Source organism: Dasypus novemcinctus, chromosome 13 (genome assembly GCF_030445035.2).
Source record: "Dasypus novemcinctus isolate mDasNov1 chromosome 13, mDasNov1.1.hap2, whole genome shotgun sequence".
Taxonomy (NCBI): domain Eukaryota; kingdom Metazoa; phylum Chordata; class Mammalia; order Cingulata; family Dasypodidae; genus Dasypus; species Dasypus novemcinctus.
Window position 1 is genome coordinate 47,419,474 of NC_080685.1, and position 27,996 is coordinate 47,447,469.

General features: G+C 34.4%; 1 protein-coding gene across 2 annotated transcripts in view; it reads right to left on the reverse strand.

Annotated features, from left to right (window-relative positions):
- Window positions 1-27,996, reverse strand: part of NME7 (NME/NM23 family member 7) — a 295,291-nt gene that overhangs the window by 192,432 nt on the left and 74,863 nt on the right. For both annotated transcript variants that reach the window (XM_004464181.4, XM_058310088.2), the window contains exons 4-6: window positions 19,308-19,418; window positions 8,265-8,315; window positions 5,815-6,022 (exon numbers count right to left, since the gene is read on the reverse strand). In XM_004464181.4, coding sequence (XP_004464238.1) covers window positions 5,815-6,022; window positions 8,265-8,315; window positions 19,308-19,418 — 370 coding nt within the window. The remainder of the gene's footprint in view (window positions 1-5,814; window positions 6,023-8,264; window positions 8,316-19,307; window positions 19,419-27,996) is intronic.

Here is a 27,996-nt window from a genome sequence, read left to right on the forward strand (position 1 = left end):
TGTTGTTGTGGGCAGCACAGGAATCTGTGTTTCTTTATGTTGCGTCATCTTGTGTCAGCTCTCCATGTGTGCAGTGCCATTCCTGGGCAGGCTGCACTGTTTCGCACTGGGTGGCTCTCCTTACGGGGCGCACTCCTTGCGCATGGGGCTCCCTTATGCAGGGGACACCCCTGCGTGGCACGGCACTCCTTGCGCGCATCAGCACTGCACATGGGCCAGCTGCACACAGGTCAAGGAGGCCTGGGGTTTGAACTGCAGACCTCCCATGTGGTAGACGGACACCCTAACCACTGGGTCAAGTCCACCGCCAATATAATATTCTTGCATGAAAGGTGTACTGTATTGATAATGAGGCAGATGGAAAATGTGAGCCAACTGTACACTATGTTAACAATCAGATGATATTATCTTATTTGTAGCAAATGTTCCACCACAGTGTGGTGTGTTGATGGAGGGGTATTGTTTGGGAATTCTGCACATGTGCATGATTGTTTTATAAGTTTACAACTTCTATCATAAAAAATATATTTAAAAAATAATAATTGGGGAAAAAACACACCAAATGTAAGATAAAGGCTATGATTAGTAGTAAGATTTTGACAATATTCTGTCATAATTTGTAACAAGCATCTCATGACAATGCAAGGTGTTGGTGGACGGTTGATGTATGGTACCCCTGTATGATGTTATGCATGTTTGCTTTGTAAGTTCACAACTTTTACTATACACTTATTGTTTATGTATGTTGATATATAAATGATACAAAGATAATAATAATAAGGTTGGTTGAGGGAAAACTACTTTGGTTAGCAGTAATATTTTGACAATGCTCTTTAATCATTAGTTAAAAAGGCTTAACAACAATCCAAGTTATTGGTGGTAGGGGGAGTTATGAGAGTCCTGTAGGATGTTATATATGTTTGTTTTACAAGTTCACAACTATTATTATAAACTTATTGTTTATGTATGTTTATGTATGAGTGATATACTTCAATAAATTAATTTAAAAAAAGAAGACATTGGTTATTTTAGCTAAAACAGTTTCAGTGGAATTATGAGGATGAAGTCAAACTGTGGTGACTGCTCTCAATGATAGTCAAAGGTGGCTGAGGAAGAGAAAAGAATTAGTACTTTTTTAATAAGGAAAGAAAGATTAGGCAATAACTAATGGGAATTCAAGGTCAGTGGGAAGTTTTTTAGGAGCTGCATATCTACTCTGTGAGGTTTTTCAGTTTTTTGTTAACATCTCTAGTGAACCCAAATTGTGGTGACTACTCCCAATGAGTAGTCAAAGGTCATTGAGAAAGAGAAAAGAGTGAATATAGTACTTTTTTGATAGAGGGAAAGAAAGAATAGGCAACAAGTAATAGGACAAGGTCAGTGGGAAGTTTTTGGGAGCTGCGTATCTATTCTGTGACATTTTTCAGTTTTTGGTTAATACCTCTAGTCCTAAATTCCTTGTGTATGGTGTCCAGCCATAGCATTTCTCCTTAATTCTCAGTTAGCTAACATGATGTCCACAAAATTCACTCTTGTCAAGACAAGGGTCAAGAATATGCATATCTTACTGCCATGAGATTTACTTAGGACTCTTCTGGGGGCTGACAGGATGCCCTGGATTTTCCAAACAGGCCTCACCATTGACTCCCACCATTGGTGGGGTAACCAATAATAGCTGGGGCCCCTCCCCTTAGCATTAGCAAGGGGAAGAATAATTAATAGCTTAAGAAGTGACCACACAAGCCAAAGCCCGCTCTTTCTGCCTAGAGGAGCCCGCATTGAATCTCGGTGCGTATTTCTGTCCTCCTCTCCCATTTCTCAGCAAGTTCTGTTCTTTTCCCCCATTTCCCAATAAATTCTTCCTACTGGCCTAACTTAAAAAAAAAAAAGTAGAATATGTATATCTTAAAGTGTTTGTATAAATAATGTAATGGGGCTTTTCGGGGACTAATGTAAGAATGAGCTGAAAAATTCAAGTGCACAAAATATAAACAAATGTGTTTAAAACCTTTTTTTGGGAGAAAGTATTACAGTAGCTATTCAACTACAAAAAGAAATAAGGAAATCATTCTGCACACATAATTAAGACAAGTTTATTTTTATTATATTAAAGTATAAAACTTGCCTTGCTTTTCTGAATCCACTTATTTTCAGCAGCAATAGCATTATTAAAATGAATGTACAGCTTTATATTAGTATTCAGTGGAGATATGGTATAGCAGGACTCAGAGATAAGACTCACAGTATTTCCAAAGATGACAAAGTATATTTGTAAGACAAAGCACCCTGAGAAAAGTACAAAAATAATATGCTGACATTTTTCCATTCCCTTTCACTTTTATATATATTATACAAAGCTTATAATACAAACACTCTGAAAAAAATATTTTATTAATGTGAAGCATGTAGGGAGGTTAATGACCAATGTTTGGAGAATTCAGTCACCCAACCAATATTTATTGAGCACTTATTATGTGCCAGGCAGGTTCTAATGATCAAAACAAAACAGACAAAAATTCCTGCCCTCATAGAACCCACCGGTAGAATCGTCTAATGTATAAACATGCAGAGAGCTGAAAAAACCTAAAAACTGACAAACTTATTTATGTTCAAATTTCTCAAATGAATTGGTAGAAATAAAGAAGAAAGAAATGGATAGGATAAGGTGGTAATGAGGGAAAATAGAAAGTCCCTAGAAAGTCTCAGCGAACAAGATCAGTGGTCTTCATTCAGTTCAAGTCTCATTTACTTCATTATTTATTTATGCTTATCGTTCTTTTTTAAAACCTTCAAAGATCTGATTGGTAATTTAATAATAGAAAGTAAACCACATTTACAGTAAATACAGCCAAAGATGATAATCATTCTCTTTTACTAATCTTTGACTCCCTAAATCCTCTATGACATCAACATATTTGCTTTGCAAAACCACAAATCACGGTTAAAGCCAACTGTCTACCACTCTGCACCTTCAGCATGCAGTTGAACCTGGCTGGAGAAGCAACTAAAGCAGGGGTTCTTAAGCTTTTTGTTCCATGGACCCCTTTGCCAGTCAGGTTAAAAATCATGGACCCCTTACTAAGTCCACATTATATGGTATATTATTTAATAAATATATTATACCCACCCCAATACATGCCCACAAGAATTGATTTTTGAATTTCAATTCAAGTTCACAGACCCATGGTTAGGAACACATAATTCATGACCATGAAGAACATCAGGTGGACCATTAATTCTTCATAGCAATCAAACTATATTTCCCTAATCTGTTCATTTTCTCAGTCTTTTAGATGATTATTTCTTATCTTCCCCTCTCTCCTGAAACCTGCAATGCCTCCCCGTTTTCATTCTTAGCCATTGTTGATCTCCTACTTACTGCACTGAGAAAACAGAAGCAATAAGAAAAAAATTAGCATTTGCATCCACATACTCTGACCACTCACCTGTTTCTACAGATGACTAAAACCCATGCACCCAAGTGCAGCCTTTCTTTCCACCTGGACTCTATTTTCCATTCCTTCCCACCTAATCAATGACATTGTTCACACAAGCCTCCTTCTTTTTCCAACCTCATCAATTTTTCACATCGTAATTCTTCTCATATTAAAAAAATTTCTTGATCCTGCTTTTCCCTGTTGTTACCACCTCATTTCTTTGTTCTCCTTTGCAGCAATTCCCCTCAAAAGAGTTGTCTATCTTCACTGTCTCCAGTTCCTATGCTCCATTTTTCTTTTAAATCTTCTCCAAACAGACTTTTGCCATCATCTCACCATCAACTGATCTTGCCAGGTTCACCAATGATATCTACATTGCAAAATCTAATGACAGTTTCTCGGTCCTCTTCCTACTTGACTTATCTGCCTAATTTGACACCACTGATCACTCTCTCGCCTTAGAATATTTTCTTCAACTGGCCTTCAGGACATAATTACCATGGAGTTTTCTTTTCCTGCCTCACTGATGGTTCCTTCTTGACTTCATTTGCTGGTTTCTCTCTCACTCTTTTTTTATTTTAACCAGACTTCTTAAAGTACTCCAAGGCTCTGCCTTTAGTTCTCTTTCCTTCTTTATCTATACCCTCTATTTGGTAATCTTAGCCAACCTCATGGCTTTAAATTCCATGAAGTGCTGATGACCCCCATATTTTTGCCTCTAATCCAGACCTCTCCACAAACCCAAACTCACATACCCAACTGTTTGTTCAACATCTCCACTGGGATGAGTTACATGCATATTAAGTTCGCAATGCCCAAAAATGTAACTCCTGATCTCCCCCCCTACTTATGCCAGGTATAATAACCTTCCGCATTTCAGTTTATGTAAATTCTATTCTTTCAGTTGCTCAGACCAAGCATTTCAGAGTCATCCTTGATCTCTCTTTTATTGATATTCTACATTCAATCTGGCAGGAAATCTTGTTCATTTGACCATCAACATTCAACAAATGTATGTTTTATATAAATTTACATATATACATCTCACACTGCTACCACCTTAGCCCAAGCCATCATCTTTCCAGATTATTGCACATGCATCTTAACTGGGCTCCCTGTTGCTACTCTCGCACACAAGAGTCTAGTCTCAAATGCAGCAGTCAGAATGATATTTTTAAACAGCAAAACAAACATGTCAGTCCTCTGCTCAAAACCCTGCAGTGGATGTCCATTTTCCTCAAAGAAAAAGCCAAAACTCCTACCATGGTCTCTAAGACCATATGGTCTTTCCCCTGATTACTTCTGTAACCTCATCACTCCCTTACTAACTTACTCCCATACAACCAGACTACCCTCTTTGCTGTTAATTGACAACGACAAGCAGAAATATACCATTCAAGTAAAAGCAAGATGGAAAATGTGCCTCGGTTCCAGTGAGTGAGTGGGAGAGTGAGAGGAGTTAAAATTGGAGAGGCATATAGGGGTCTGATAAGGTAGAGCATTGGAGGCTACAATAAAGTCTTTAGATTTTATTCCATAAGAGACAGAAATTCACCAAAGGGTTTTCAGTAGATAAATATTAACCTGATTTGCTTTAAAAACATCATTCTGGGCAGAGTGATTTTTACTTGGGCAGAATACAGTTTTCATAAACTAAGTATAAGTGGAAAAGAGGAAAGAAACATTGGGAAGCTACTGCAGCAGTCTAGGAGAATTATATATAGTAGTGATTTAGATGACAATGGTCAGATATAGGGTTTGTTTTGAAAGCAAAGATGAAATGATTTGCTAATGGATTGAGAGTTTTAAGAAAAAGAAAAAATCATATATTACAAAACTGTCAAAGATTATTTCATTGCAAAGATAGCCAGAGTAAAAACCATCTTGACCAAGCTGAGAAACTTCTCATAATGCTAAGAATAAATTTGCCCTTCATTAATTCGGCATCATTATAACCCTGCTATAATCCTTATTTATATATTTTAAACACTAGTTATGTAGGAAAATAAAAGGATGGTAAGCTTGAAATTAGTTTTTAGTTTGAATCAAAGAAGGCACATATAAAATTAAGCATTCTTTTTAAGTATTTATTATCCATAAACTGGTATCTTAAATGAATTCAATAATTCAAACACTTGCTTCACAGTAATTTAAATCTTTGAATTAGGAAATGTGACAATGTCCTGACCAAGGCAAAAGATATATTACTGAAACAGTGTTTGATACTAGGCAAAAGGTCAGTTTTATGTTGTTGTATTTTACTGCTAGAGTCTATGTATAAGACCAACCTAAATCACCAGTGACAGAAATGCTTCATTTTGACATAACACAGTTAACAAAAGCAAAACAGAATTAAGATATTTTTAAAACACCTTACTCTGGCAGCTGTAGCAAAAGAATCAGGACCATGAGCTGCATTTCTTATGCCATCTGTTCCATACAGGGCTCTAATGCTTCCAGGAGCATCTGTACGTGCTACCCCAGAGTTTGCAGGTCCAAGTAATCTCTTCCATTCACAGATAGCATCATCTCGTAAAATTTCCATGGCAATAACCGGACCACTTGTAATAAACTGGATCAGTTCACTACAAAACAGATAAAAGATTTAGTTGTTTCATTAATTCTGTCAACCTAGACAACTCATAATAATGAAGATATATTACATTTGGAGTATTTCAACATAGATTTCAATATTATGATCCCAAAACTATTGAGCAAAGTAAATTTTACATGGGGAATTTTTTTTTTCATAAATTGAGTATTCTGCCATGGTCCAAGTCACTAAAAATTACTAATATCAAATCAATTACTGTTACCAGAAAAATTGCTGTGAGGTAATGCATTATTTTATTGACTTAAGATGTATATCATTCATTTATGCTTTCCCTGTTGCTATGAAAAATACAGAAACATCTTTTTAAAAATTTTCATATTGTTTACTATTGCAGTCAAATACAGTATCATTATACAGAAAAAATAAGTGATGTCTTGTCATATATTTGCAGTAAAAATATACTTACTTTTCTGTAGACCTATTATAATAAAAAAACTGACAAAGAATCCTCAATCAAAAAACACTGAGTAGGTTAAATGATAAAGAAAAACTAAACCACTGGCCTTCAAGAAATATCTCTTTGTTAATGTAAAAGGTACCCTGGGTTATCCCTACCTTAAATTATTAAAATATTCAAATGGTTCTTGATTAAAAATCTAGCATTGAGTCTTGGTATCCCCAAGGTATGAAACATGGTAGTTCATTTTATTTCTCCACTTCTATATATAAACAAGAAAGCAATGACAAGTTTAACCGTGAGATAAGTGACACCATCCCTTCTACTGTGCTAAGCAAGGACAATGTGCATTTTAAGATAAGTCCATGTCTCTCTCTTATCCATACTAAAAGACAGAACGTGACTCTCCTGGAGAAAGGAACAAGGTATGACAGGCCATTTTGTGTCCAATAATACTTGACTGATTTACATTCCTTTCCTTCATAAACCATGTTATACTAGCTAATTCCCTTCAGTGCTTCCTTTCTAAATCACTCCAATTTATTTTGAAGAATATTTCTAAGATGTAATAGGTACAAAGAAGTATTCATACCATCTACTCTAGGAGGCCTATAGGACCTCCTTATATATGTTCTGTAAGACCTTAACAAGAAAAACAACAATAAATAAACATGAGATTTAGGGAACCCAAATCAGGGCAACAAATCCATTAAATAACTATTTCTTGCATACCTGCTATATATCAGAAACTATGTTACAAATCAAGATCCCACTGTAAGAAAGTTATAATCTAATGTCCTGTTAATAAAAGAATTCTCAAAATGCCTAGTAGAATAAGCATATAATACGAGTATGGCATGTATTAAAGCAGGGAATGGTGTGCCTGATCATAAAAGACAGATTCATGAAACTATTTCCAATTACTGCAGCTACATCTTTTGTTATGTCTTTCCCAATACCAGAAAAGTATTATTCATCTATTTAATAAAATTTACTGCAAACTAATTATATATTTGACATTAAAGTAGGATTCATAACTCAATACAACTAACATATGCAAAGACTATAAAAAAGTCTGATTCCCACCTTCTACCTATTTTCAAGAAATTTCTGTATACCTTTTAGAATAAGGCTTGGCAAAATTTTGTTTTATTTAAAATAATCTATAATAATTTTCTTATATAAAATATTTTTTAAATCCACTCTTCTGAGTAGGATACCAAATGGCATGTCAATTTTAACAAGTTGGCTAATATAGCGTCCTTCTCCACTAGAAGTATAAACACTCTTGTCTGTCAATAGTAATATGAGCACACACAGTATTCACTTGAATTTAATAACATTCCAAATACTTATCACAAAGATTCTAGTTCTATCATAAGTTAATTGTTATATTTCAAGGAATAAAATATATATCAAACTATTTAGTTAAAATATAAGGGATCTATGGACACTGTTCCATGTCTACAAAATGTTTTAAAAAGTAGAAATTAATAACATAAAATATAATTATCATTCTATTCTTGAACCACTCAAATCTAAAAAAAGAAAGCTGAACTCCAAATAATTTAAACAAATTATGTTATTTGCTTCTGATTAAAGTTTAAGATAATAAGATGAGATATAAGAAATCTTATTTAATAAGAGAACAGAGGAAAAATAACTAGAAAAGAGTTTTATGCAGTTGCAAGATGTTACTATGGTCTTTTTGCAGATAATTCTGAAATAACAAATTTCTGAATTGTAGAAATATAACTCTTTAGTCTCCCAGAATATCCTCAATTATATACCACTACCTCCCAAATTAAGCACGTACTTAAAAAAGGGTCTTGATTGATGGTCTACATGAAAATCTGTTGCTTCTTTCCTATAAGTAATCAAAAAACAATAATTAGTAAGAATTATATAAGAAAATAAGTACCATTTTAATGTACATTAATAAAATAAAGATGAAATCTTCTAAATTCATATTTATTTTATCTGCATCTGAATTGATTAAAGATTTTTCACCATGTTTTCCACTCAAATCCTCTCCATTTTAGAATTATTTCTAAGTGTGGGTCACATATATGATAAGACACAAAATTACAATGGATATAGGAAACAATATTTACTATGTTTTGCTTTATTAGAGAACTTGAGGGTTTACAGAGCAATTGTGCATAAAACAGAGAATTCCCACATACCACAGCACCACCAACTTGCACCGGTGTAGAACATTAGTTACAAAGGATGATAGCACATTTTTATAATTACATTAAATAAAATCCATGGCTTAACTTAGGGTTCACTGTGTACTGCAGTGCCACGGATTTTTTTTTTTTTAGTTTTTGTTACCATATATACAACCTAACATTTTACCTTTTAATCATATTCAGATATATACTTAAGTGCTGTTAATTTCATTCAAAATGTTGTGTTACCATCACCATTATCCGTAACCAAAACATTTCTATCATTCCAAATAGGAACCCTGTATATTTTAAGCCTTAACTTCCCATTTCCTATCCCCATCTCATCCCCTGGTAACCAATATTCTAGATTCTTACTCTATAAGTTTGCTTATTCTAATGGTTTCAAAACAGTGAGATCATACATTTGCCCTCATTTGCCCTTTTCCGCCTGGCTTATTTCACTCAACATGTCTTCAGGATTCATCCATGTTGACACATGTATCAGGAGTTCAATCCTTTTGATGGCTGAATAATGTTCCATTGTTTAATATACCACGTTTTATTTATCCATTCATTAGTTGATATATACTTGGGTTGCCTCCATACTTTGGCAACTGTATATAATGCTGCTATGAACATCAGTGGGCAAATATGCATTTGAGTCTCTGTTTTCAATTCTTTTGGGTATGTATCTAGTGGGACTACTGGGTCATATGGTAGTTCTATACTTAGATTTTTAACTGTTTTCCACAGTGGCTGGTATTCCTGTTTTTCCACATTGTCTCCAACACTTGTTTTCTATTTTTTTTAATAGCAGCCATTCAAATGGGTAATGCATTTCCCTAATGGCTAAGGATGTTGAGCATCTTTTCATATGCTTTCTCAGTGTTCTTGGAAAGATAGCTATTCAAGCCTTTTTCTCATTTTTTAATTGGTTAGTTTGTCTTATTGTTAAAATGAAGCATTCTTTATATATACTAGATATTAATCCTTTATTGGATATGTGGTTACCAAATATTTTCTTCCATTGTGCAGGATATCTTTTTACTTTCATGATGAAGTTCTTTGAGGAACAAAAGTTTTAAATTTTGATGAAGTCCCATCTATTTTTTTTCTTTTGTTACTTGTGCTTTGAGTGTGAAATTTAAGAAACCATTGCCTAACACAAGGTCCTAAAGATGCTTCCCTATGTTTTCTTCAGGGATTTTGATGGTTCAGCTCTTATATTAAGGTCTTTAATCAACTTCAAGTTGTATATGATATGAGGTAGGGGATCTTCTTATTTTGCAAAAGGCGATCCAGTTTTCCAGTGCTATACTATTTTTTGAAAAGACTACTCTTTCAACTAAGTGGCCTTTGCCATCTTGTCAAAAATAAGTGGGCTGTAAATATGACAGTTGATTCCAGAGCTCTCAATTCTATTACACTGGTCTATTAATCTGTCCTTGTGCCAGTACCTTGTTGTTATGATTACTGTAGCTTTGTAGTAAGTTTTAAGATTAGGAAGTATGAGTCTTCCAACTTTATTCTTTCTTTTCAAGATAGCTTGAGGTATTTGGGACCACTTACTCTTCTATATAAATTTAATGATTGGCTTTTCCAATTCTAAAAAAAAAGGGTGGTAGGAATTTTGATTGGGATTGCGTTGAATCTACAAATTGTTTTGGGTAGTACTGACATCATAATGATATTTAGTCTTCCAACCCATGCACAAATAATACCCTTCCATCCACTTAGGTCAGCTTTAATTTCCTTTAGAAACGTTTTATAGTTTTCTATGTACAAGTCCTTTACATCCTTGGTTAAATTTATTCCTAGATATTTGATTTTTGTAGTTGCTATTATGAATGAAATTCTTTTCTAGATTTATTCTTCTCATTGTTCATTGCTTGTGTATCGAGATGCTGATTTTGGGGGTGTTGATCTTGTACCCACCACTTTCCTGAATTCATTAGCCCTACAAGCTTTGTGTAGCTTGTTCAGGATTCACTGTAAATAGAATCAGATCATCTGCAAATAGGAAGAACTTAATTTTTCCCTTTCCAATGTGGATGCCCTTTATTTCTTTTGCTTGCCTAAGCACTCTGACAAGAATTTCCAGTACAATGTTGAATAACAGCAGTGACAGTGGACACTCTTGTTTCAGATATTAGAGGGAAAGCTTTTAGTCTTTCAACATTAAGTGTGAGTCAGCTGTGGATTTTTCATACATGCCTGTTATCATGTTGAGAAAGCTTCCTTCTATTTCCATTTTTTAAATAGTTTATCAAGAAAGAATGCTTGATTTTTCAAATGACTTTTCTGCATCAATGGAGATGATCATATGGGATTTTCCCTGCATTCCATTTATGTGTTATATTACATTAAATAATTATCTTATGTTGAACCAACCTTGCATATCAAATCACACTTGAACACAGTGTATAATTCTTTTAACATGCTGTAAGATTCAGTTTGCCAGTAATTTGTTGAGAATTTTGGCATCTATATTCATATGATATACTGGTCTGTAGTTTTCTTTTTTTGTGGTATCTTTACCCAATTTTGGTATAAAGGTGATGCTGACCTCAAAAAATGAGATAGGGAGCTTTCCCTCCTCTTCAATTTTTTGGAAAAGATTAAGCAGAATTGCAGTTAAGACTTCTTGTAAAGTTTGGTAGACTTCCCCTGTGAAACCATCTGGTGCTGGGCCTTTCTTTGGAAGATTTTGCCTATTCATTCAATCTCTTTCCTACTTACTGGTCTGCTGAGGTCTACTATTTTTTTCTTGAGTCAATGTAGGTAGTATGTGTGTTTCAAAGAATTTGTTCATTTTATTTAGGTTATCTAATTTTGTAGCATACAGTTGTTCATAGTATTCTCTCATAGTCCTTTTTATCTCATCAGGTTTGGTATTAACGCCCCACTTTTCATTTCTGATTTTCGTTATTTTTTGTCCTCTTTCTTTTTTCCTTTGTTAGTCTAGTTAATGGTTTGTCAAACTTTTCAAATAACCAACTTTTGGTTTTGTCAATCCTATTTTTTTAATGCTATTTCATTTGTCTCCACTATGTTTGCTACTTCCTTCTGTTCCCATAGGATTTAGTTTGCTTTTCTTTTTCTAGTTCTTCCAGTTTTAAGGTTACATATCTGATTTGAAGTCTTTGTTCTTCTTCTCCTTTTTTTTATTAGGAGGTACTGGGGATTGAACCCGGGACATCATATATACGAAGCAGGCACTCAGCAACTGAGCTACACCCACTCCCCCTTTCTTCTTTTTTAATGTAAGCATTAACAGATATAAATTTCCTTCTGAGCACTGCCTTAGCTGCACCCCACGTTTGATATGTTGTACTGTTCATTCACCTAACAATATTTCCTAATTTCACTTCTGATTTCCTCTTTAACTCATTGGTCAAGAGTATGCTGTTTAATTTACACATATTTGTGAATTTTGCCTTTTTCCTTCTGTTATTCACTTCTAGCTCCATTCCACTTTGGTTGAAGAAGATACACTGTTGATTTCAATATTTTGTAATTCACTGAGACTTGTTTTGTGACACAACATATGGTCTCTCCTGGAGAATGATCCATGTGCATTGAAGAAGAATTTATATTCTGTTTTCATTGGGTATGGTGTTGTATATATGTCTGTTAGGTCTAGTTGGTATAGTGTATCATTCAAGTTTTGTGCTTCCTTATTGATATTTGACTATATGTCCTATCAATTATTGAGAGGGGTGTATTAAAGTCTCCTACTATTAATGTAGAATCATTAATTTCTCCCTTCAAATCTGTCAATATTTGCTTCAGTTATTTTGGGGCTCTGTTGTTAGGTACACATATATTTATAATTGTTACATCTTCTTTGTGAATTATCCTCTTTATCAGTATATAATGACCATCTTTGTTCCTAGTAAATGTTTTTGACTTAAGGTCAACTTTATCTAATATTAGTTTAGGCACACAAGCTCTCTTTTGCTTACTTTTGCATATTTTATTTTTTTCAATCATTTTTCTGTCAACTTACTTGTATCATTGACTTTAAGGTGAGACTCTTGCAGACAGCATATAGTTGGGTCATACTTTTTTATCCATTTTGCAAGTCTCTGCCGGTTGACTGGAGAGTTTAGTGCATTTACATTTAAAGTCACTAAGACAGTGCAGGTCTTTCTTCTGCTTTTTCACTATTTAGGCTTTGTAAGACATACCTTTTTTGTCCCTCACTTCTGTTAAAAGCGACTTTTATATTTATTTGCTTTTCTGTGTTGTGCCATATTCAGTGCCTTATCATTTCTATTTGGGTATATTTTTTACCTATTTTTCTTGTGGTTACCATGGGGTTAAAAATTTAACATACTACATATGTAACAATCATATTTGGTCTGATATCAACTTAATTTCAATAACATGCACATATACTTTTCTTATACCCCTCTGTTCCTCCACCATTTCTTTTGTCCTTGTTAGCACTTACACCTTTGTACATTTGTATGTCCAAAAATCTAGATTTATCATCACTTTTTTTCTCCTGGTATCTTTACTTTTTTGCAATTTCATTTTAGAACCTGTAGGAAGTAAGAACTGAGATACCCATCATACAAACATTTATAATTACCCAAATGGTTCCCTATACTGCAGGTCTTTATATCTTTATGCTGCTTTGAAATACTGTCTCTGGTGTCCTTTCATTTCAGTCTGAAAAACTCCCTTTAGTATTGTTTCAAGTCCAGTGGTGATGCACTCACTCCCTCAGTTTTTGTTTATCTGGGAATGTTTTAATCTCTCCCTCAATTCTGAAAAAGAATCTCATCAGATATAAAATTCTTGCAGTTGTTTTCCTGTAGCACTTTAAATATGTCAATCCACTGTCTGTTAGTCTCCATTGTTTCTGGTAAGAAATTGGTACTCAATAACTGGGACTCCCTTATATGTAATATGCTTCTCTTCTCTTGCAGCTTTCAGAACTCGCTCCTTGTCTTTTGCATTTGATAGTGTAATCAATACATGACAGGGTGTATTTTTATCATTTTTATCATGTTTGGTGTTCTCTGAGCTTCTTGGATCTACATATTCACATCTTCTTCTAATTTCAGGATGTTCTTTGTCATTATTTCTTTGACTATTCTGCCCCTTTCTCTGTTTCTTCTCCTTCTCAAACTCCCAAAACATGCCCTTGATGGTGTCCCATAGCTGCCTTGGCTATTTTCACTTTTAATATTTCCCTTTTTCTTTCTGCTCCTCAGACTGACTCATTTCAAGTGTCTTGTCTTCAAGTTCACTGCTCCTTTCTTCTGCCAGCTCCAATCTGCTCTTTACTCTCCTGGCATTTATTTCATTTACCATGGTCTTCAACTCCAGTAATTCTGTTTGTTCCTTTTTAAAATTTCTATATCTTTCCTTAGGCTCTCATAATGTTCATTCACTGTTTTCCTGATACCCTGTAGTTCTTTCTCTGTATTTTCCTTCATCCCCTTAAGCATTTTTAAGATGACTTTTTTAAAGACTTTGTTTGGGATGTCCACATTCTTGTCTTCTCGTCTTGCTGGTGTTTTCTGTATTTTTATCCTCTTCCTTTGGATGGGCCACCATTCTGTTTCTTTGTTTGTCTTGTACTTTTTTGCTGTACACTCTATTTTTTAATAGTTCAAAATGTTACATCTGGAATTTATTCCCTGGTATGTCTGTTTCCTGGTTTTGTAACCAGTGGGTGATAAGGCAGTTATTTTCTTGAGCTTTAGCCCTCCTATTAGGAAAGTCTGTCTAAAGTGAATATACTGTGCAGAATTCCCCTGTCTTTTGGGGCCTCTGCTTTGTTCTAGGTTTTTGCTCTTTAGTTAGTATATAGTTCCCCTGTTTCCAGGAGTTTGGTCATTCCCTCTGTTTCCCAGGATAAAGACTGCCCTCTCCTGGATATGTGATGTCAGCAGGCCTTTGTCCAACTGTCCACCTCTATAGATTTTTACACTCATTTAATTGTCTCATGCTGCTTTTGCCTAGAAGGCAAATTCTAGGAGGAGGGTTACCCTGGAGAGGACTTTCCCAGGTCAGTATTTCCCAGACAAAACAGGGCCAGGGACCCACAAAGGGGATTCAGACTGACTCCAAGGTGCCCTGGGGAGGGGATCAGGATGGGCACCAGAACCTTCTCTGATGGCTCCCCAAAGCTGAGTTTTCCCAGACTGCCTGGCAAATGCAGCCAGGGGAAGCCCTGCATCTTTAACTCTCCATCACCTCTGCCCCTATCTAATAAGGGTTGAAACAATGGCTGCTACCACCTTTTTCTAGGGTGGGTTGAAATAACAGCTGCCCTCGGAGCCAGTACTCAGCAACCCAAATTCTCTCATCAAGAGCCATGATCAGTAATCAGTCATGCACACCTCTGTTCTTGGGGAAGAGGATTTTTACGTCCCTTTTTTTTTTTCATCAGCAGCTAGTCAGGGACAGGATGCTGTGGTGGCTTGCCCAAAGAGTGGTGGGTGGGCACTGGTAGCCACTATGCAGAGAAAGCAATTTACAGTGCTTTATTGTAATTTATCACCATCATCCTTCCCCTCTTCCCTGGATGCTATACAGTGTTCTTCTGCCTCTATAGCTTCAAAAAAATTGTTTCAGACACTTCCTGCCTATTAATAGTTGTTTTTGTGGAAAAATAATTCTGGAGCTCCTTACTCCACCATCTTCCCCAGAAATCTCCCAGATGCTGGCAAATTTTATTTTTATACTTATGTTCTATATCACTTATCTTCCCCTAGCCAGCATCTTTAACATTCTAAAAACAAAGTTCAACATTTGACAATATTAATTACTTTTTCTTTAAAGTCCAAATAAGTTACATAAAAATCGCAAAGCCACCTTAAATTTGAAAATTTGTGATTTTTTCCTACAGGCTTTAAACTTGAGATTAGACTAGAATTTGAATTTAATAGTTAAAATTTTCTTTCTTAAATAAATCTTCCCAAAGAAAAAACTAAATAATTGTGTTTTTTAAAACTACTTGGCTAAGTATGCATATTAATGTAAACTTATTGGTTATTAATGGGGCAAAATATAATGCTATACACATCATAGGACTTGTATTTCATAGTGCTAATATATGGGTATGATAGTAGTCTGATTTGTTGTTTTTCTTTTTTGGAGAAATGAAAATATTCTAGTAATAAATGCACAACTCGGTGATTATACTAAATGCCAATGATTGTACACTTTAGATAAAGTATATGTTTATGAAAAAAAATAACAGGGTGGATTGTGTAGAAAATACATCAAATTTAAGATACAGACTATAGTTAGTAATAAGACTTAGACAATGCTCATTCATAATTTGTTACAAATGTTTCACAACAATGCAAGGTATTTGTCGTGGGGTGTTTGTTTTGTAAGTTCATAACTTTTACTATTACTTTTACTATTCATTTATTGTTGAATGAATGAATGCTATATTTCAATAAACTGTTTTGAAAATAAAAAAAAGGAATGCTCTGATAGCACAAAAAAAGGGAGGAAAATATGGAGGAATTTAGACTTTTTAAATAACAATAGAAATTTAATTTTTAAATGTATATTCCCTCTAAATAATATCTTTTACAGACAATGAAAGGATAATGGCCTATAAAATTTATACAAACCTTAACTAAATATCTGAAGAACTTTTTTTAAAAAACCAAATCAGGTGTCTTCCTAGAACTTTGTAGTTTTTTTCTTAAAAGCTTTTAATTGAATTTTCTGTATATGACAAATACATATATCAACATCAATTACTTTTTGAAATAGCAAAGATGTAAGTGTCCCTAGCAAAGGATTAACTTTTCAGGCTTCAGAATTAATTTGGTATGTGATGTTTTTGAGATATTACCAGTTTACTACAAATTGAATTCACATAACAAGGAATACCAGGTATTAAAACCAAATGTACTGAAATATTCTCGTTAGCCAAGAAGACATTATGAAAGTATACTATACCAATATAGAAAATAAAATCCATCCCTTCAAAATGGGGAGAGACAGGAAACTCATATTTTTCAAGAGTCTATTACATGCCAGAATAAATTATTACATTTATTCCTCACAACAATATATTATAATAGGCATGATCACCTTCATTTTATATAGAATAAAAATGAAGCTATAACTATTTACATAATTTGTATAGGTCAAAGAGCTAGTAAGGGCAGAAGGACAGAGTCACACCTAAATATCTACAGTTGCAAATCTCTGATTGCTTCTGCTCTGTATACTATCAACTGCTGAAAAACAATCTGAGAGAGTGAGAGGAAAGGGGAAGAATTCATAAAAATGAGATACATATATACTGTATTTTGGTCTACAATGAGGTAAAATTGAATGTTGGAAAAACTTTTGGGGAATAAATTAGGAGAGCTAGCAACAAGGTATCAAAATGACCAATTTTAAAGTTTTTAACACAACAAAGTGAACTAATATAAAAAGAATCATGATCTTTAATATCCATGAAAAGAAAATTCTTGATAAATTATTAGAAGTGTTTCACTGTTTCCTTCTAATCTGTCACTAACCTCATAGCTTTCTCCATTCAAAAGCTAAAGTTGAAACCAGAATTCATTAGTTTTTTTCCCCTCTTCCTTATCTAATTCATCCCTTAAAAAATTTAGAAGAGATAGATATCAGCAAGTGCATCACCAGCTAAGGAAGTTTTTGGTTGTTGTCATGTTTTGTTTTGTTTTGTTTTGTTGAAGAAACTCATCATTTGTTTACAGAAATCTATCCATTAATTCTTTCAATAAAATATTTACTTATTGCTGACATTGAAAATCAGGAACTGATTCAAGGCCTAGAAATACAAAGTCAGAAAGAACTCAGCTGCTGAGTTCAGATATTATCACAATGGAGGAAATTACATTTTAATAATTTTAGAAAATATTTAAGCCTTGGGAGAAACTGTCCCATGGATCCTTCTCCCTCCTATGTGTCTTGCCAGGCATGCCAAGAATGCAAGGCCCTTACTGCTCTTAGCATTGTGTTTACAGCAAGCAATCTTAAGGGATGAAATAATGTCTCTCTTCAGGAGAAAGAGTAGGCTTGTTTACTATTTGCTGTGAAACAGCAGGTAAGTCAAGTTCAATGTTACTCAGTTTTGAGGCAACCCACTGCATACACAACATCCATCTGGACCCATATTACATCATCCCTGTGGGACGTGGAAGTAAGGGAAACTGACACAAGTATGGTGCTCATGCTGCTGGCTGTGCCATGACTAAAAAGTCCTTTGTCACAGACCCAGGAGTCTTGAGCCTTCTGCTAGCATCTATGAAAGAGTGACAGGCTAACCATTAGCTTGCAAGTTGGTTAAAATCAAATCCCAGATTTGACAGTAATATCAAAAGAGATGTATAAAGTGCCATAGACAATTAAAGAAGCAGTTAAGAATGTTTGGAATTAAGTCTTATTAGAAATTTGAGTTGGCCCTGAATATTCAGTAAGAATGGACTACAAACAGAAGACAAAATAGAGTACAAAATTATGTACAGAGACAAAATTATGTACAAAAGGGCTGAGGTGAGATAAAGCATAGCATTTTCAGGGAACTAAAGGCTGTGATAGCCTTTGCAAGGAGTGGCAAGAGATAAGCCTGTTAAGTGAACCCAGAAGACCAAAGGTCTTGTATGCCCAATGCCTACTGTTTATCCAATGACCCCATCTCATAGAGACAAAAAAGCAACTCTCCCCTGGAATAGATATCCAGGAACAAATGATGTCTCAAAGCATTAAGAAGACTCCTGGCCAAAAAATTAAACAAACAACAATAATAAAAAAACTCCTTGTGGAGTATGGTATGATGACCATTGGGGCCAAGGCTGCCTAACTACCACATTAGTGCCCTGCAAACATTTGTGTTCCTTGTAGTGGGAGAGACTCAACGAAACAGGAAGTGACCTGAGAGAAAGCAGGATTTTCTCTACCAGAAACTCTACTTCCCTTCTTCATCCTTTAGAATTGAAGTTTCAGTCTTTGCTTTGCCTACTTGGTGGAAAAATTTTTAAAAAGGACTATCAAGGAAAGATAATTAGTATGTCTATTGCCAAAGGTTCTCTAAAAAACTGAAGAGAAGGCTGTCCCCATTTTGATGCTGCAAATAAGAAATATTATAATATTATTCCCAGGGTAGAAATGAAACTTTACCATTGGGTTGATGTTAGCTACTTGGTAATAGAAATGAACAGATAAAATGGGTAAGTCTTATTTTCACTAAATGACTTAGAAAATATCTGGTCTGATAGGACAGATTGCTTTTCAGAATAATAAATGGGTAAAAAGAAAGCGCAACTTCTAATCACATTGGATTTTGGAAATCTCAACACTAACATTCAGCACTCTCTTGTCAAAAAGAAATAATCTGACATTCATTTCCTTTTCTACATTTTTACACAGTATGTTATACTTCTATGTTAAGAAGAAAAGATTGGTGATATAAAAGCAGATGTGATTAAGGAAGTTAACAAACAGTTAAATGAGACATATATAATCTCAACTCATGTCCTTGGGATTCAATCATTTATTTATGTAGCTGATTAACTATTGTCTCATATTTTCTAATTCTAATAAGATTAGTATTCCATTCTTTGCCATTCAGTGGAAGCAGTTTTATTTTTTAACAATGGCATGAAAGATAGAAGGTGATCAAAAAAATAAAACAGGTTTTACATCACTGAAAATAATCAACAAATTACCTTGAAAGTATCACCATTTTGAGTTTGGTTATAGTAAATCCAGCTTTTTTTATAATTTCAATTATTTCTCCAGCTCTTGACACTGCATCTGGTTTAATCAGGGCTAATGTTCTGTAAAGAAATAAAGAATAAAGTTGAAAATAAAAATAGTTTGGCAGTTTTTATTTATAAGTCCCAGGTAGCAATAGTTTTCTTATCAATAATTCTGGATCATCAAGCATCAAAATTAATTATGTAGAGAAGGGTATCTCCTAAAAATTTATGTGTTTATTTTTTTTCAAAATTGGGTACTCAATCTAAAATTACATTAAAAACTTAGAGGGAAACACTGTCATTTAGAAATACAGAAAACACAAGCTCTTGAGATTTCTCCCTTATCTAGGAATATATTTTATTCAAATGACTAAATTCTGGGTTTCTCTGAGTATATCATGAGCTTAGTTTTTGGTCTCTCAGATTTTAATATATGTATGCTATATAGTCAGTTTAGCACTGATTTGAAAATAATTATAAATTTTCCTGCTGCCTCTTTATTCATGGGCATAAGTGATGGACAAAAAACCAAATGTCCATTCATCCAACAATGTGTGTGAAGAGCGAGCACCATGCTTTTAAAATAATGCTTTCCTTCAAAGACAATACATTAGAGCAATGCATTCTCTTCCTCTGAAGCACAAAATAAATGGACTTTTAGAGAAGAAGCTAATAATTCAGTGCCTTCTTTTTCACTGAAGAGGATACTAGGCCCAGAGAGATCATTTGCAAAGGTCACACAGCTGGTCAGTGGCATAATTAGCACAAAACACTCAGTTCTTTTTCAAAAGAGTACCAGTTCTGTGTCCCTTTTGTTTGTACCACATTTATTTCAAATGTTTCTATCATTAAAAGACTCTGAATTCTCCAAAATAATATTTGCAAATGCAAGCTAAAAACCAGCCTAGTTGTCATAATTCAGATCATAAAAATTGCAAAATTAGGATTAAAATTGCTGCCATTTTCCTTTATTTTCAGTTGTTATTACATTGGTAGCAATTTAAGGATTCCATAAAAGGAAAACAGTTGTCCTTTTCATAGTTAGCTTTTCTTACTTAGGAGACATATGCAGCTAAGGATATTATAATTCAAATATTCTTACTTGCAATTGGATATAATTTATAGCTGGGTTTTCAAATGTTTGAGTTATAAAAGAAACTGTTTATCTTAGTCTGTTTATTATAAGCTGTCCCAGACAATCTTTTTCTTTATTTTGAAGCTGATGAATCACTTATATTATTTTATACCATATGGTTTCATTGAAGCTACAGTTAAAACCTTTCACTTTTCAGTATACATTATTTAAATAAATATTATAAGTTAGACCAACCTATAAATTGTTTATCTTAAACTCTGGAATAACATTTCAGGAACCACAGCTCTTACATAAAAATATAAAACACATCAGCAATCATCAATTTTTGTGAACAGAAAACAACAGGAAAAGTCCAAAACTGACAGAACTTAGTTTAAATACAATTCAGTTTTCTCTTTAAATGCCTACAGGAGGGGAGCAGCTGTGGATGAAGCAGTTGACCCTGCTTCCCACATGCGAGTTCCTGGATTTGGTCCCACTGCCTCCTAAAAACAAAAACAAACAAAAAGCAAACAAATGAAAAAACAACTCAGAAAAGCCAATGTGGCTCAGTGGTTGAGTGCCTTCTTCCCATGTACAAGGTCCTGGTTTCAATCTCTGGTACCTCCTAAATAAAAAAAAAGTAAATGCCCACAGGAGACAATGGGTTAATATGATTAATTACTCTAAATAAATTCCTCTGTAATATCTTTACAACTTAATTGTTCAGAAGATAATAATTAAAAAATTAAAATAGAAAGAAAATAGGAGAAGCATCAGAAATCATAAGTATTATTTAAAAATGAAAATAGCACACAAAGAAAAAGATCACAAAAAGATTAATAGGGCCTCTTATTTATTGCTGCATAACAAACCAACCACAATCTGGTGGTCTAAAACAATAAACATTAATTTCTCAAGATTCTGTGGATTGGCTGAGTGGTGGTTTCAACTGGACTCATTCATACATCTGCATTTGGCTGGCAGGTCAGTTGGACTCAGCTGAGATTGCTAGGCTTCTCTGACTTTCTTCAGTGTTTCATTCTTATTAGGCTAAACCAGGCTACTTCTGATATAGTCATATGGCATCCAATGCACAAGCACTGTTAAGTGTCCAATTTAGTATGTCCACTGATGTCCCTTTGGCCAATGCAAGCCAAATGATCAAGTCCAGAATCAATGTGAAAGGGGACCAGTCAAGGACATGGATATCAAGAGGTGTGATTCCTTGGGCCCATTAGTATAATGTTCTACCACAGCCATCCTCCTGCTTGCATTGAGGCATGAACTGTAGGATACAATATCAGATGTTCTCAAAAGAAAACAAAAGCAGAGGAAAATCTTTCTTAGCTATGGTGTTTGAAAGAAAAATACAGTATGGCCAGCCTTCACAAACCTCAGACAGGATACAGAGTTTCTGGAAAATAACAAATTTCAAAGAGCCATGAAAAAAACTGGTCTTCATATACCATCAGCCTCTGAGCAAAACCTGCAGCAAACATGTCTGTGATAAAGATGACTAAGCAATTACTGTACAATAAACATCCTGGATAGTACGGTGCTACAAACTTTTTGAATGCTATCCTAAAACAGTAAAGTGGTAAACTTTAATCCATATTAATAAATATAACTATTCCAAAAGGTATTCATATCCGCCTTCCATATCTCAAAACCCACTATAAATATCAACCAAAAGTTAAATTTATGGTTTCTTTTATACTTTTTTTTTTGCAATTGTAAAGTGTGTACTTGCCCATGGATAAAGAAAAATAACCTCATATGAGGCACCTGTAGTTTAGAAGAAAATGCACTGAAGTAGTGTTTTTGAGTTTCAAAATGGCAAAGTTATTCAGAGCAATCCTTCTACTGAAAACTGAAAATGGCAGATAAAATCTTTTCTAAAGGTAAAGAAATGACTAGATAGTAAGTAATTACTAGGACAAAATGAAAGGAAAATGGAGACCCATAAAAATAAGGATGAAAGTTGTTTTTGCCTTGACAGTATTGCCTCTCTGGTCAATCTGAACTTTAATTTGTACTGCCTGACTGGGAGAGGGGAATAAAATCCAGTGAAGAATCCTCCCTATAATAAATTTGGACAAAAGGCTTTACCAGGGAAGCAGATGCAGCTCAGTAGTTGAACACCTGCTTCCCACATACGAGGTCCTAGGTTCAATCCCTGACACTTCCCGGAAAAAAAAAAAAAGGCTATACCATATGGATGAACTATAAAGAACTGGGCCACACATGGTCTAGCAGCACAAGTTCACATCACCTAGGTATTCTAGAAAATTCGAATTCTAAACTTGGTTAAAGGTAATCCAGATTACTAATGCCTCCAAGAAACAGGCAGAAAGAAACATGATACCTCTCTAGAAGGAAAGTAACCTCATCCTGTACCTTATAGGAATGATGTTCTATTACAAGGTCTGTAGAATATGATGATACATGCAAAAAAATAAAACTAATGTGCCTTACAGACTATCATTAACAATAAAATTGTAATATTTTTGTTGCAAAAGCAAAGACAGTACTATATCAATCCTAAAGATTAAAAAAGAAAAACGGGTTTAGTTTTATGAGAAATGAATATGATTAAACATTTTTTTCTCTTCTTCACTGTCTTCATTAACAAGATCTGGATCATGTTATTTCATCAATCTGTGTTCATCTGTGTATCTTTCTGAACACTGGAGGAAGAACTGACTTTGTTTTCAGGATTTGATGAGATAAAAGTGCCTGGAGAGAACTTTTTTGGAGTAATACTTCCATAACTTATTGAGCTGCCTTTTGGCTGTCATTTAATTTTTTGAATTTGAAATAAAATTTGTAAAGAAGTTTTATAAACCACGGAACTGTACAACACAGTAAACCCTATTGTAAACTATGGACTACAGTTAATAATATAATTACAATAACATTGTTTCATCAATTGCAACAAAAGCACCACACTAACACAAAGTGTTAATAGGGAAAAGTGGGGGGAAGAGGTTATATGGGGACTCTATTATTTCATGATTTTTTTTTCAGTAAATAGTAGAAATATGTACCATAATGCCAATAAACACAGTATGTGTAAATGTTATAGGTATTAACCTTACCAGTAAAAATCTACAGATTTTCAGAATGAATTTTCTTTGAAAAAAAGAGCTATATGTTACTTAGAAGTGGCACAATTAAAGCATAACAGGAAAGAAAGAAAGGACAAAAAGTCATTAATTAACCTAAATACATTATCAATTAAAATCCATTCTAGGATAAGTTGGCTTAGGATAGAACTGAAAAGGAAATCCACCTCTAATCTGTTAACTGAACAAGAGACCTCTGAGAATAAATAGAATGGGAAGACATAATTTGACTTTATTTTACAGAATATACTTTAATTTCTCCCTGGGAATTGAACAATGGTAAGGCATTTTTCAATGAATTATTGGGGAGGGGGCAGTAATGTTATCTTTGGGGCTTATCATATAACCAATCTTAAGGCATCTTGGATAATGTGGTCATAGACAATTAAGGATGAGAAAAAGATTAGAGGATAAATTTTCAGCAAGTCCACAGTAAATGAACTAAGATCCTATCCTACTGCATTTAAGAGCTTTTTAGCAGCAAAGATTCAGCTATTCACCTCTGGTCTTGGAAGTAACAATAAATGGTGCTGAGGGAGTAGTTTCAGAAAGGTGAGAATAGGACTGAACTAATATTCTGCTGCTCTCCTTCCTGAGAGACAGCCCTGGTTCACTTGGGTTGTTAGGCTGATTGGCTTAAAAGAATAAAATCAGAGAACAGGAGTATGTGTATCCCTGCTCCTCATGACTCAAGTGACTTATACTACACTCCCTATTATTTGGCAAGAGAGGTAGAGACAGAAGAGGAGGGTGCAGTGCCACAGCAACCAGGGAAAGAGAAAGGAATAGATTCTTTTTAAAGTATTGTAAACTTCATTTGTTGCATACTATAGTACAGTTTGAGTATACAATACCTGAAGCCTGAGGTTGTTTCAAAGACTATTTAACATAACCAAGATTTCACTGATATTTCTCTCCCAATAAAATTTCTCCAAATTTATATCTGATGACATTTCCAAATCTTCAAATAAGAAAAAGTGTAATGGCTCATATGAATCAAATTCTAATCTCAGAAAATGCATGCTCATTCAAATTATTCTTAAACTATAAAAATCTAGAAAATACAAAGTACTGTTTCAGTGCTTTAAAAAAATTCTCAGCAATAATATGTTTGCATTAAGTAAATATTTGTAATTAAATGGACTATATTAAAAAAACTCAAAAGGTTATTTAGGTCAGTCTCCCTCTCTCTAGGTAGAAGTATTCCTAAATCCTTTTGAAGTTAGATTCTACCCCAAATAGCTTGTTGGTCTATCCCAAATAGCTTGTTGTTCACCCGTATACACCTCTGGACAATGGACTCTTATTAAATTAGTACATCTCCATGAGGACAGGAGAATCCATATTGAGAATTCAGATTTTGCTACTGTTTCATATGATGGAGACTCAATTAACCTGGATTTAGATCCTGTGATCAAAGATTATCTTACATTGTCCCTGTGCTATTTAGCATCTGGTATAATGCTGGGCATCTAATCTAGTGATGCCTTTCTCCTTTCAATTTGATTCATAGGTTGACATTCTGGCTGAGATGCAGTAGGAACATAAGCTGTTATAATTTAATATATGGCAAAGTGTTCAAACTTAAAGGATTGTTTGTAGGATACTGGTATTATTTTTCACTGATTTTCATAAACTTCTTAACAGATAAAAAGCCATCAAAATAAATATTCTAATACCTCATTTATCACAGGGTAAAAGCAATGAAGTCATATAAAATTCCTAATATTGTCATGAAATTTTTCTCCTTTTAAATGTCAAATCTAAAAAGTTATCATAATTTAATACTCTTCCTAACATATTCTGCTACCATGTCTTCTTAAACAGAATAAACCTAACATGAGCTCGTCTTGCTCTTGAGCTATAATTCTGAACCTAAAATAGATTTTATAAACTATACATCAGTGGATCTTCTGAGACTAGACCACTGTACCAAACGGCCCCAAGACACTTGTAGAAGGCTTCTGTTTCTTCCCTTTACAGCCCATTGATTCTTCTCAGTATGCTTCAAATTTCTAAATTCCTTTTATTTGACAAATAATTTTAAGTGAAAGAGTCTGAAGGAGGCTCTGCAGAGTCATAGAAAAAAATTTTCTTTATCCCTGGTAAGAATTTATTCCTCCAATCAGAGCATAAATTTGCATTGTAAAATTGTTTTGTTGGTATGCATACTTTGGGCCCTACAAAACTGAAAAAGTATATTGTTATTTAGTTTTATCAATTGTTGGATGATGACTACACATCTATCTGCTATTCTCTTCACTATCATCCAACTCCCAGCCTGTTACTACTCCCTAGAAGGATGGAAATCCCATTTGCTCGTAAACAGGGTCACTGTGCATTAAAAGATGATGCACAACTTCTGTTTTCTTGATGATGGATTGGTTAAAGCAGAGCCAGACTGGCCCCATATCCAGCCATGCTGTCCTCTCTCTGCTTCCACATACAACTGTGCTATATGACGTGCCATGATTCAGCAGCTAGCTGGCAGTAAGATTTGCACTCGGGCTAGACAAGGAAATATTTAGCCTTGAGTTTAAATAATGTGCCTGACCCAATTTTAGTACTGAAATTGAATATCAGGCATTCACCCAGATGATAATAAAATAGCACTTCAGATTCTCAGAGAAAAGATAGCTGCTGACAGTACTTCCACCCTAACATCATCTAACAATACAGGCATACCTTGGAGATATTGTGGGTTCAGTTGCGGGCCACCACAATAAAGCAAATATCATAATAAAGTGAGTTGCATGAATTTTTTGTTTTACACTGTATATAAATGTTTATACTATACTGTAGTCTATTAAGTATGCAATAGCATTATGTCTTAAAAAATAATACACATATCTTAATTTAAAAATACTGTATTGTTAAAAATGCTAACCATCATCTAAGCTTTCAGCAAGTTATCTTTTTGATAGTGGGGGGTCTTGCCTCTATGTTGATGGCTGCTGACTGATGAGGGTGGCAGTTGTTTAAGGTTGGGGTGGCCATGGCATTCTTAAAATAAGACAACAGTGAAGTTTCCCACATTGGTTGACTTTTTCTTCATGAAAGATTTCTCTGTAGCATGCAATGCTGGTTTGATAGCATTTTACACACAGGAGAACTTCTTTCAAAATGGGACTCAATCCTCTCAAACCTCTCAAACCTGTTGCTTTGTCAACTAAGTTCATGTAATATTCTAAATCCTTTGTTGTCATTTCAATAATGGTCATAGTATCTTCACCAGGAGTAGACTGCATCTCAAGAAACCACTTTCTTTGCTCATCCATAAGAAGCAACTCATCATCCATTCAAATTTTATCATGAGATTGCCTCAATTCAGTCACATATTCGGACTCCACTTCTAATTTTAGTTCTCTTGCTATTTCTACCACATCAGCAATTACTTCCTCCACTGAAGTCTTGAGCCCTTCAAAGACAGCCATGAAGGTTGGTCATTCCAAGTGCTGGTGAACTTTGATATTTTGACCTCCTCCCATGAATCCTGAATGTTCTTAATGGCATCTAAAATGGTGAATACATTCCAGAAGATTTTCAATTTGCCTTGCTCAGATCCATCAGAGGAATTATTATCTATGGCAGCTATAGCCTTACAAAATCTATTTTTTAAATAATAAGACTTGAAAGTCAAAATAACTCCTTGGTCCAGGGACTGCAGGATACATGTTGTGTCAGCAGGCATGAAAAGAACCTTAATTTCATACATCTCCATCACAACTCTTTGGTGCATTGTAAATGAGCAGTAATATTTTGAAAGAAGTCTTTTTTTCTGAACAGTTCTCAACAGTGGGCTTAAAATATTCACTAAAACCTGTTTTAAATAGATGTACTATCACCCAGGCTTTGTTGTGTCATTTACAGAGTACAGGCAGAGTAATTTAAGCATAATTCTTAAGGGCCATCAGATTTTCAGAATGGTTAATATGCACTGGCTGCAACTTAAAGTCACAAGCTGCAACAGCCTCTAACAAGAGAGTCAGTCTGTTCTTTGAAGCTCTGAAGCCAGGTTATGACTTCTTTTCTCTAGCTATGAAATTTCTAGATGGCATCTTCTTTCAATAGAAGGCTGTTTCATCTACATTGAAATCTGTTGTTAAGTATAGCCACCTTTATCAATTATCTTAGCCAGATCTTCTGGATAACTTGCTGCAGCTTCTGTATCAGCACTTGCTGCTTCATCTTGCACTTTTATGTTATGGAGATGGCTTCTTTCTTTAAATACTATGAACAAATTCTGCCAGCTTCAAACTTTTCTTCTGCAGCTTCCTCACCTCTCTCAGCCTTCACAGAATTGAAGAGAATTAGGGCCTTGCTCTGGATTAGGCTTAGGTTTAAGGGAAATGTTGTAGCTGGTTTGATCTTCTATCCAGACCACTAAAACTTTCTCCATGTCAGTAATAAGGCTGTTTCACTTTCTTATCATTCATGTATTCACTGGAGTAGC